This window comes from Mus caroli, chromosome X (assembly GCF_900094665.2).
Source record: "Mus caroli chromosome X, CAROLI_EIJ_v1.1, whole genome shotgun sequence".
In the NCBI taxonomy this organism is placed as follows: Eukaryota; Metazoa; Chordata; class Mammalia; order Rodentia; family Muridae; genus Mus; species Mus caroli.
In genome coordinates, this window is record NC_034589.1 from 7,456,439 (window position 1) to 7,468,896 (window position 12,458).

General features: G+C 39.5%; 1 protein-coding gene across 9 annotated transcripts in view; it reads right to left on the minus strand.

The window, feature by feature from the left end:
* Positions 1–12,458, minus strand: part of Cask (calcium/calmodulin dependent serine protein kinase) — a 323,785-nt gene that overhangs the window by 98,409 nt on the left and 212,918 nt on the right. For all 9 annotated transcript variants that reach the window (XM_029473085.1, XM_021152785.2, XM_021152784.2 and 6 more), the window contains exons 7-8: positions 10,312–10,487; positions 4,078–4,200 (exon numbers count right to left, since the gene is read on the minus strand). In XM_029473085.1, coding sequence (XP_029328945.1) covers positions 4,078–4,200; positions 10,312–10,487 — 299 coding nt within the window. The remainder of the gene's footprint in view (positions 1–4,077; positions 4,201–10,311; positions 10,488–12,458) is intronic.

The following is a 12,458-nucleotide window of genomic DNA, read 5'->3' on the forward strand; positions in this document are numbered from 1 at the left end:
TCCTTTTACAATCGCAGTAACAGCATGAGTTATAGATATTCTGCATCTCTGTTAACACTATGTGTGATTAGTCACATTTATTAATTCTTTGTTTGGATTTATTTAATGTGCACATTTTGCCTGTAGATTTGCACCATGTGCAGTGCCTTTGAAGACCAGAAGATGGCACGGATTCTCTGGAACTGGAGTTACAGATTGTTGTGAGTCACCATGTGGGTACAGGGAATCGGACTTGAGCTCTTTGGTGGAGAAGCCAGTGCTTTTAACCACCAAGCTACCTGTTTAGCCCTAGCAATTGTTATTTAAGCCATTCTAACCCAAGTGTACAGGTGTCTCTCTCTGTGGCATTATTTGGATTTCCCTAATGATTACTAATGCTGCGAAGCTTTAAACATGCTTATCAGCCATCTGCGTATCTTTGTAAAAAATGTTTGCTTAAGTATTTTCAAAGTTTACATTAGATTCAATGTTTTCTTATAGAGTTTTAAGAATTCTGTTCTTTATCAGATACATAATTTGGAAAGATTTATTCTCAGTTTGTAATTTGTTTCTCATTCTCTTACTAGTGTCTCTTAAATAATAGTTTTTAGCTATGTATGTATCTGGAGGTAGAATAGGATGTTATGACAGACTATGGGTAATGGGAGGAAGAAGACACCATGATATACCACAATTTTGGGTATGAGTAAATGGAAGTCTGATTCCTCCTGTACTGGGAAGACTAGGGCAAGCAGCTTGAAAGATGCATGTCTTATTTGGATACACATCAACAAATGGGGTTTATAGTTGATTGTGACAATATTCCCTACCTAATACATAAACACTTTCCCCAAACTGTTAGGTACTGACAATAAGGAAATCAGTTCAGAAGTGACGTGCTGAAAGGACTGCCTAGTGTGAGTGGTGAGACAAAGCAAGCACATGTCATCGCATGCTTCTGCTGATTAAAGGCCCTGGGGAGATTCCCTGATGTAATGGCTGAAGACTGAAAGCTGGAGAAAGGAAGGTAGACAGTTTAGGGGTCTGAGGGTTAGAGGAGAGATCCTAGGCTGATATTGCTGCTATTTTACTTATTCTATTTACTTTGCTTTATTTCATTTTTTTTTATTCAGCTTGGGAAGTCAAAGGACAAGAAACACTGACAAAATGAGCCCCAAGAAATGTCCACAGAGAAGAAGCTATCCATGCAGGATAGAACCTTCTGTCTTTACTCCCTATGAGTAACATTTAAAAATCTATTTACAGTCTGTCTGTGACTTCCTTTCAGACTAGAAAATTCACTACAACTATGACCCTGAACCCAGTGTTTACTTAATTCTACTTTGGTTAGGATGAATATTCATAGCAAGTTTTCATTAATTCAGTTAGATAAAGACATTAAAAGGGTGAAAGTCAGTAACTATAAAGGATTCATATATTACTTGGTTTAATACTCAGATTGTTTTTCAACATGGAGTAAATAAAAAAAATATCTGTTTTTTTAAACCAAAGAAATAATTCTTTTTGCTCTTGTTTTTGACTCAAAACAATGGTACTTTGACTTTGGATACTTTATTACCTAAGTTTCATCATTCTCTTTCTTTGCTTTGTACTTATTAAAGGCATTTTTATTAAATGAAGTCTTACATTTTGGCCTTTCTAAATCAACGTAACTTACACCCACTGTAATGGGACACATATCTACAGGAACAAGGACTAAATGTAAACTAAAGTTGTTCCCTCCAGCTGGATAAGCTCCTTATTGACTGCATCATCTCCAGATGACACATAAACAATGCAGATAAGCAGTAGTTCACACACAGCAGGTGACTCTGAGTTCAGCTTTCCAGACTTTTCCTTTTATATTACTGACATTTTAAAACATTTTTGGTGCCAGAAATCTATTCTGTATAAAGCTCAGACTACTTAGGGTGAGAACTATAATCGTTGGTAGAGACAAGAATTTCCAGGAAGAAGTATGTTATTACGCAAGATAAACTTTGATAATGTAAGCCACTGCAACTGTATAATGCTAAGACTTTATAAAGGATCTTAGAAATGACTTAAACAGCTGCTATTGTCCTTATTTGGCATTTAAAGTAACTTCTAAATGACAAAAGATCCTTATTAGAAAAAGCTGAGAGAAGCAAGGAAGGAATAGAAATCTTCTAAGATTTTCATTTCATATCAGGGAGAAAAACATACTAAAACTTACTAAAAGTAAGAAAGTACTGAATAATCTATTCTTTGCTAGGAAAACCAGAAATACTAGTATTAAGATATCAAAAGGCTGAATGAAGATTTCAAAAGTAATATTCTTTTAAATGTTACTGGGGACCATACTTGGGGATTTATGCATGCTAGGATTTATGGGTGCTTTATCATTGGACAATGCCCCCTCAGCCCAAGAAGGATCAAAATTCAATGAAATGTCAAAATTGCTCTATAATATCATTCCACATTGTAGTCACCAAGATACTCTATTGATCAATATTTTTACATATCTTAGTGCCTTACATAACCTCTGAGGAAGCATCATGATATAATAGTCACCAGAAGAAGCTGGTATCTAAATATGGATTTGATGTGAGGGAAATCCCCAAAGTGACCTAGAAAAAGGATATTCTAGAGAGACAGCATGATTACTACAGGAATGTTGAGACAACACTGTGGTCTGAGGATCAGCAAGGAGGCCAGAATGACAGAAACTGAGGCACAGGAGACTAGGAAATGGTTAAATCAGCAAGGTACCAGGAAACCCAGTTAGACAGGAGGTTAAGGAAGAATACTTCAGGTGAGAGGCCTGGATTCAGGACTCATCATATACAGATACTTAAAGGCAGTCAAACTTAATGAGGCCTCCCACATATAGAGTGAGATGGAGAAAGAGATGTGGAGCTGGGATGGAGGTCAGTCAGTGGCACATCCATGTGATGTCATATAAGGAGGCAACGGAAAAATCTGCAAGGCTGGAGGAGGAGCAGTCAGACTAGTAGAAGAGAAACAGAGGGCAGTCAAGGGGAGAAAGTTTCAGGAGATGGATGTCAAATGTTGTCAACAGATCAAGCAGCTGTGGCTCTGGAATTTGAGCACTTGACTTAGTGATGTGAAGGTCAGTAGTGACTAGACAAGAGTTGGCTTTCTTTTGAGCTTTGGAGGTTCTGGGTTGAAACTCAGGGCCTTGCACATGTCAGGCAAGTACTCTACTGAAGCATACCCATAGCCAATACGAATCGTTTTAGTGGGGTTGGTAGATCCTGACTAGTATGAGCTTAAGAGAAAGGGATAGGAAAGATTGGAGAAATGGGTACAGATAATTCTTTTAAGTTTTGTAATTGAGAGAACCAAGGAGTAGGGGCAGAAGCTGGAGGAATTTGTAGGATCAAGAGAAGGCAGATGTTTATGCATGCATGTGTATGTAAGCAATAAAAACAATCACAACACATTAACTCCAAAAGATCCAGAAAACTGATAATGTAGGAGAGAGGGAAGTAGCTGGAGCAATGTCATCAAGTTAGTGAAAGGGACAGGATATATAGCATAAATAATGGGTAATGGTAGGCTGAACTAAATAAAATCTTGGCTCTAACAGTAAAAACTTTTGTGACTTATGGCAAAATTCTGAACATCTCTGAGGATGTATTCTTCCTTATGAAGCAAGAATTTCCTGGAATTATGGCACAATGCTTTAATGAAACAATACTACTTTCTGATGTCGTAAGATTTGATTTTCCCTAATCCAGAAAAATGGGATAGAAAACCAACTTCTCCATGTATCTGTCTCTCCTCTACAGCTACTGAAAGCGAGTGAACTCCTACAGAGGATACAGCCATATGCAATATAAAGATAATGTAAGATGAAAAGGTTACTTTACATGTTCCTTTTCATCTTTGGTACATGCGTTGCTGGACAATAGCCTGTTTTAATTTGATTTTGTGCCCAGTCCAATAGCTAAATATCAAACATGTCTCGGACAAGGTGCAAGACAGCAAACATAATGGACAAAGCTGATGGTAAGGCTGAGGAACAAGTAATGGTGAAAAGGTCCATGTTGTAGAATTCTTTAAGGCAAGTGTGGGACCTGGGAGCAACAGTACCTTAAGCCATGGGTGATTCAGTGCTTCATAAACAGTGATCCTTTCAGCAGGATCCAGCATCAGCATGCGGCGTACTAGGTCTTTGGCACTTTCAGAGATATGGCTCCACTGCCTTGGATTCATCTGAGGAGGAAACAAGCAAAGCTACACAGTTATCTTCAAGAAGTCAACACTATTATACTCTTTCAGTGTAACATTCTCAGGGCAAATAACAGAAATTAAAAGACCTGCTTCCCCAGAAACTTAGAATACCCAAGATATAAGATACAATTTGTGAAACACATGAAGCTCGGGAAGAACGAAGATCAAGGTGTGGATATTTTGCCCCTTCTTGGAATTGGGAGCAAGGCACCCATGGAAGGAGTTACAGAGACAAAGTTTGGAGCTGAGACGAAAGGATGGACCATCTAGAGACTGCCATATCCAGGGATCCATCCCATAATCAGCCTCCAAACGCTGACACCATTGCACACACTAGCAAGATTTTGCTGAAAGGACCCTGACATAGCTGTCTCTTGTGAGACTATGCCGGGGCCTAGCAAACACAGAAGCGTATGCTCACAGTCAGCTATTGGATGGATCACAGGGCCCCCAATGGAGGAGCTAGAGAAAGTACCCAAGGAGCTAAAGGGAACTGCAACCCTATAGGTGGAACAAGATTATGAACTAACCAGTACACCCCCAGAGCTCTTGATCCTAGCTGCATCAGAAGATGGCCTAGTCGGCCATCAGTGGAAAGAGAGGCCCATTGGTCGTGCAGACTTTATATGCCTCAGTACAGGGGAACGCCAGGGCCAAGAGGTGGGAGTGGGTGTGGGAGGGTGTGGGGGACTTTTGGGATAGCATTGGAAATGTAAATGAAATAAATACCCAATAATAAAAAAAAGAAAAAGAAAAAAGTACACAAAGTATGCAAGAATATTAGAACAAGACTATCAAGAGACACATTGAGAAAACATGTAAAATATACACACTGAATCAAAATGACAACTTCTTAAAGTTACAACAGGTGAAATAAGAGAGCACAGGCAAGCAAAATAACAACAACAACAACAACAAATAGGGATTTTGCCTGAGCCTTTGACAGGTTTGCAACAAATCTTTCAAAATAAGTGTAACAACTATAAGAAACGTTGATTATTTATTTAACAGTTGTGATATAGCTATGGAAATTACATTTTTGAGGAGTAATTCATATTCTACTCCTTAACATCAGAGCTAAATAAGTTATTAATGAGGATCATGAGAAAAATGTATTTTAAGTGAATTCAACTTCTCTCAATTTTCATGACTTAGTATATCTGTTAAAGGGCCTGGAGAGATGGCTCAGAGGTTAAGAGCACTTGACTGTTCTTCCAGATGTCCTGAGTTCAATTCCCAGCAACCACATGGTGGCTCACAACCATCTGTAATGGGATCAGGTGCCCTCTTCTGGTGTGGCTGAAGACATTGACAGGGTACTCACATATATAATATAAATAAATCTTTATATGTCTTGAAAAAAAAAAAGACCTGCTTCCCGAGAAAGAAGACATGCAATGCTTTGTGGTTTTGTTCCTCATTATTTATATCAGCAATTATTCTATTGGTGCTGCTATATTGTAATATTTTCAATATTTGAAAGGTCTGTTCATGACTCTGGTTTCTAGTTTTTGATTCTTAGCTAAAAAGGCTAGAATATACTGATCCACAAAGTACTGAAATAAATTTGAAGTGAAAAAACGTAAAGAAAGTTTCTTTTTTGGAGACAAGGTTTCCTTAAGCCCAGGATAGACTAGAACTCACTGTGTAGTCCAGGTTGACCTTGAACCTCCAGTTGCTTCTACCTTAGCCTCTTAAGTGCTGGGATTACAGGTCTGTGCCATCACACCCAGCTAAAGATTTGAAAACCAGTGTCTTCCAACGTTAGGATCAGGTGTTGAGTGTGATATGCACCAGTTTAATCTTAGCAACTGAGATACTAAGGCAAGGGAATAATGAGTTTGAGGTCAGCCTAGACTGGGGAAAAATTCCTAAAGGGAAGAAAGAAACAGTCACACAAGTTCTAAAACAAAACTGGGGGCAACATTAATTGTGAAGCTATAAAAAAATCATTAATTGGATATTCTGACTGGGGTATTCAATATATAAGAAAAAATATATTATCATCATATCTCTGTAAAATAGCAATTCCACTTGTACACTACTCAGTGAAGTACTTTCTTTTAGAGACGAGACAACTAATTCATGTGGTAAAACTGAGTAAAAGTAAACAAGAAGAATTACATGTTTTTCAAATCTATTGATAATGAATGTGTATCTTTGAGGGAAAAATTGGAAGGCTCCTGGGAAAGAGGACATGTCTAAGGCCAGAAATGAGAAAAACACTCAAGGAAAGTGCTCAGAGCTTGGAGCTGGGAAGGGAAGTGGGAACTGAAGGTAGTGGCAAAAGGGGAAGTTGTCTGACTGAATGACCATATGGGAGCTGCCTTGTGCCAGGAGCTTCTTATAGTATCCAGCTTTTGTAACTGCTGCTGTTGTTTTTCAGTGGTGGAGACAGACCCTGGTCCAAGTGCTCTGCCAAGGAACTACATCTCTGGCTCAGTGTGCTGACCTTAACCATTAGAGATCAATGCCACCTTTTAAGAGAATATGATGGAGAATAAATATAATAATTTAAAGCCAAATGAAATCACAGTACTTGCCTCAGGTGAGGCTTTGAACTTACATGCAGATGCTTTGCCCTCCCCAGTTTCCTTTTCTTAGAGGTAAAATTACTAAAGCAAGAGTGCTTAAATATTGTCATTCTATTGGAATTGTGGTCAATGGGCCTTAGATGCTCATCTTTGGTACATGTGTTGCAATGTCTGAAATGCATGGTGGTGACTTAAGCTACTGTCTAGATCGTATGCTTCCTTGTCCCCGCCCCCGCAACTCGTTACAAGCTAGAGTTATATGGGAGGAAAGCTCAGTTGAAAAAATGCCTCCATCTGATTGGCCTGTAGGTAGGTCTGTGGGATTTTCTTGATTAATGATTGATGTGGGAGGGGAGGGCCCCATTTGGTGGTCCTGGGTTGTATTAAAAAAATCAGACTGACAAAGCTATGGGGCACAAGCCCATAAGCAACATTCTTCCATGGCCTCTGCTTCATTCCCTGCCTCTAAGTTCCTGTCTTGGCTTTCCCCAATTATGGACTGTAACCCATAAGCCAAATAAACCCTTTCCCTCACAACTTGCTATTGGCCATGGTGTTCCCAGCAGTAGAAACCTAACTAAAACACCCTTCTTCCCTGTCCTGGGCCTCATGTGATTTCATTGAGCTTTTCTTACAAATGTCCAAGATCAGGATTTTACTGCTTCTTTTGATAAGTACCATCATGGTGTTGAAATGATTTTTTGAGATGTTTTAGAATATTCTAAAAGTATGTGAAATGCATAACAAGATTGGTAATATATTAAGTATTGAAACTGAGAGCTTTCCACTATCCTGTGTGTTTCATTATTTCCATGATAAAGAAGCAGCAATACATATTGATAGAATCATATCACAGTATGCCCCAAAAAAATTTAAAAAAAAAGAAAGAAAGAAAGAAAGAAAGAAAGAAAGAAAGAAAGAAAGAAAGAAAGAAAGAGGCTGGGCGTGGTGGAGCACGCCTTTAATCCCAGCACTCGGGAGGCAGAGGCAGGNGGATTTCTGAGTTCGAGGCCAGCCTGGNCTACANAGTGAGTTCCAGGACAGCCANNNCTACACAGAGAAACCCTATCTCGAAAAGCCAAAAAGAAAGAAAGAAAGAAAGAAAGAAAGAAAGAAAGAAAGAAAGAAAGAAAGAAAGAAAGAAAGAAAGAAAGAAAGAAAGAAAGAAAGAGAAAAAGAAAAGAAAGTCAAGGTCCATGAAGTTCATAGAAGTGGCAGAAGTGGACTCCATGCTTTAAACTGCTGCTGAAGACCTGGGCCTTTTGTAAAGGAAACCATGAAGACAAGCAAGAAGAGAGAAAAGCTAAATAAAATGGGAAATAAACTCTAAGATGCAAGGCTGCAAACCCATGGTACAGAAATCATTGTATGGCTGCTACCTTATTGCTTCCTAATAATATTGCCATTATTTGCTAAGAATAGGAAATTTTAAAATAACTTAATTTTTAGACAGTGCAAGCAGTCGAAATTACTTACCAAGGCATAAAAAATAAGTATTCAATGCTTTAAAAATAGACAAAATCAAATACCAGACGCTGTTGGAACGAAGCACATTGCCTTGGAAACCAGGAAGTAAGCAAATGAACAAACAAAAAGGAAGAATTCTATTGTTAGCAAATGCTTATAACTCAAAAAGGCAGGTGGGAGATTTTTATCATGTGGTAAGTACGCCATCAGCTGCTGAGAAGACTGACTGAAGTGCTCAGTTCAGGTCCTGGTGCAGATGAAGTACTGTCTGCTGCTATGCTTAGTAACCTGGTGCTTGACTGTGTTTGTTTCCTTCCTTTTGGTATTTTTGAAACAGAGCCTCACTGTGTAGCTTTGGTTCGTCTGGAGCTTGCTATGTGGCCCAGATTAGTCTTAAACTCATAAAGATTCTCCTGCCTCAGCTTCCCAAGTGCTGTGGTTAAAGGCATGCACCACTATGCCTGGCCCTTCATTTTCAACTGAGTTTCTTCCAATACATTAGCATCTGTAATTTCATTTGAGTTGGTAATATTTGACCAGAAAGCCCAGTCTTTGTATTACTGGTAACATTCACAATCTCCCAGGATAGGAGGGGGACCATTGCTTAATAAATACTTTGAAAGTATTACTTTTATTTACTGGTCAACTGACTCTAAGACAAGTAGAAAAGCCTATACTTACAACTTCTGTTTCAGAAAGATACTGTTTGCTCTCATGAGCGGACAGTGCACAAGGGAAACTAAAGTATTTGCCATTTTCACCTCCATGTGCTTAGTTATAGTTTAAAAGGATAAGGCTGCAACTCTGAAACTACCTTTCCATATGATGGGCTGGAAAGAGGACTCAACTGTTAGCTTTCACATGACTTGTCTAACAACTACCTGTAATGTAACTCCAGCGCCAGGGAGGTCTGATGTCTCTGGCCTCCACTGGCAACTATTCTCTCTGGTGCCTATACCCACATGCAAACACAAACATAGTTAAAAATAAATCTTAAAAATTATAACATTACTGACAAATAGAAAAGAAAATGTTAGCAGCTTCACAGTTTGGGAGTCTAGTGTTATATAAACTTATATTTGGTCTTAAATTATCAGGCATGGCCAAAAATGAAGCAATGATTCAGTTGTATAGAAAGTATGAGCTTCAGTAATAATGGGGGGGGGAGTTCCACCAGATACACACTATCACAGCTCTAGACCTTACCAGATACATGTATTGATACATAGTTAGAGTAAGACGGGTTGGGACTGTGAATGGACCTTCAGCTTACTTATTTCTGAGAGTCCTTAGGGCTTTTTTGATATAACTCTCCATAATGTCAGTCACAGCATGATTTTTAGTAATGAAAGCAGTAATCTAGTAATTACAAGACAGTAATAATATTTGAGGCTTTTGATGCATAGTAGCTAAGGAATATGAATGTGTAAGTCATATCAAAATGCCTCTAAGATGGGGCTGAAGGGGTGACTTAGCTCTTCTGTAGAACTCGAGTTTGCTTCCTAGCTTCCATGTTGGGTGGGCTCACTACTGCCTGTACTCTAGCTCCAGGGTATCCAACATCTCCTGCAGACTCTTGCATTTACATGCACCTACCTACATGCAGACATATACACAAAACTAATAAAAACGAATTCTTTAAAGAAAGTACCTGTGAACTGTTATTATGAAACATGTTGTAAAGCTCACATGTCAGTTCACTCTGCAATATAAAGACTTTTTTGGCTATGATGGTGGAAACTTAAAATTAAGATAAGAAATGACTGAAAAAGTAACTGAGTGAAATTTCCATTTGAATGTTATGAATTAAGAAAAAAGCTTTAAAAATGAAGGGTTTTTAACTATACAAAAAAGGCCCACAGAAGTCTGCTGCTCATTGAGTTGAGCTCATGGTGACTCAAACTTCCCAAGACCCCATATTGTGCTTCACAAGGCTACTGGGTCCTGATGGCAACACAGACCTTTGCTCTGGTGGGGTAGATATTCAGGCAGTAGTAAGTTAATGAGCAAAGACAGACAACAACTTCAAGACAAATACCTTTTTCAGGATCATTTAATTTGTATGGAAAATACAATGGTCATAATCTATTACCTTATATTTTCCTTTAATAATGCCTTCAAACAATCTTTCCTTGGTTCCGTAGAAAGGCAAACAGCCGCTGAGCAGGATGAAAAGGATCACACCACAGCCCCAGACATCCACAGGCTTTCCGTAAGGCTCTCTCTTGACCACTTCTGGGGCCATAAAGTGAGGTGTTCCAACGCGTCCTGTATTTAAAACAGCAACATTATGGAAAACTGATTTTGTGAAATCTGAAAATTAAAAAAAGCAGTATCAGTTTGGATAAAAAATTTACCAATATCAATGTTCTAGGACTTCTTTTCCCTTTCTGAAAGGAATTCATAGAAAGCAAAAATAGTTTATCTGACCACTGGGTCAGAAAAGACTGGGTCTAGAACAGGACTCTGGTCCTCTTTTTTGAATTCTGTATGTTATATAGTAGGTCTTCTATTTCTTGCTCCTTGAAGAATTTTATATGTTCCAATTTAGAGCAGAGGACGGGGAAGAGTGAGTTGGCCAGTCTGTACCTGTCCTAAGGAGAGGCAGGGGCAGGAAGAGGGCATGCATAAGTGAGCAACAGTTTGATGGCAAAAAGATGACTTTTAACTGCCAAGTTCCTAGGTCAATCAGCAATTCTCAGTGGCTACTGGAATGGGAATATTTAGCTTATTCTTAATGTAAACATTTGAAGAGAACGAGAGCATACACTAAAGCAAAATCAGGAACTCCCTCCCAGGCAATCCTCTTTGACTCTCATGTTCTTTAAAGCATTTTCGTATTTTCCTCCCTCTCTTACAAAAAACAGTTTTCTAGGAGGAATGTGGTTGGAGCTGCATGTACACTATAACCATCTTTCACTGAGTACCCTCGAGGTAGTCTTTTTCTCTGTGGAGGAATAAAAGGCTTCAACTCTGCCGGGAAAGGACTTTGGGACAGGCCACTGCCTGACCAACTTGGCAGCTCTTCTACATTCTGCAGGCCCAGCCCTGCCCTTCCTTCCTCTGTTTTTTTGTCCATCTGCATGACTCTTATGCTCAATCCAAGATTATTTTTACTTTGGAGATTGTAAAATACTTTATCTCACTGTGGTCCTCTGTTTAAAAAGAACCTAAGAGACCTTTTAACCCATCTACAGAGAACATGTTGCCAAGGCCTGTTGATGGTTATCAAATTCAGCAGGGGTGGAGAGGCTAGTTAGCTCCTCAATTTGGATTACAGGTGCAGGCCACTCTGTGTTCTCTCCCACTTCTTTTTTTTTCTAATTTTTTTATTAGATATTTTCTTCATTTACATTTCAAATGCTATCCCGAAAGTCCCTTATGCCCTCCCCCCGCCCTGCTCCCCTACCCACTCACTCCCACTTCTTGGCCCTGGCATTCCCCTGTACTGAGGCATATAAAGTTTGCAATACCAAGGGGCCTCTCTTCCCAATGATGGCCGACTAGGCCATCTTCTGCTACATATACAGCTAGAGACACGAGTTCTGGGGGTACTGGTTAGTTCATATTGTTGTTCCACCTATAGGGTTGCAGGTCCCTTTAGCTCCTTGGTTACTTTCTCTAGCTCCTCCATTGGGGGCTGTGTGACCCATCCAATAGCTGACTGTGATCATCCACTTCTGTGTTTGCTAGGCCCCGGCATAGCCTCACATTGATTTTGTAGTATTGGGAACTGAACTTCCCACTTCATTGGCAGCTTCCGTAAGGCAGGGTCCCAGGATAATAAACATTGTTTTGATGGACAGGGCAGGAGCTTCCAGGAGTAAGAAAAAGCAGGGCCAATATCTCAGGGTACCATTTGAAGTACAGCTACCAGAACCCATTTGGTACCTGCTGAAAAGTTCAGATGGTACTTTGACACGCACCTCCTACGACTTCCTACTCAGGCAGAGTGACTCATTGTGTGTGTGGGGGGCTCCTTGTGAGGAATAATCGAAACCTCCACAGTCAGGCCCAGCCATCGTAAAGAGGCTCTCTCCATCAGTGTAGTCTCCATTAATATGGATTGAAGCATGCCCCCACTATGAAGAAATTTGTGCTTTTTCTTCAGGAAGATGTGTACTTTGAGTTCAAAAATTTGCTCAGCATGACAGACACAGTGGTGGGTTTTTAACGTCAAGAACATCAGTAGAATGTGAAAGACTTCACTAACCACCTTGTGTTTGCTACTAATTTTCT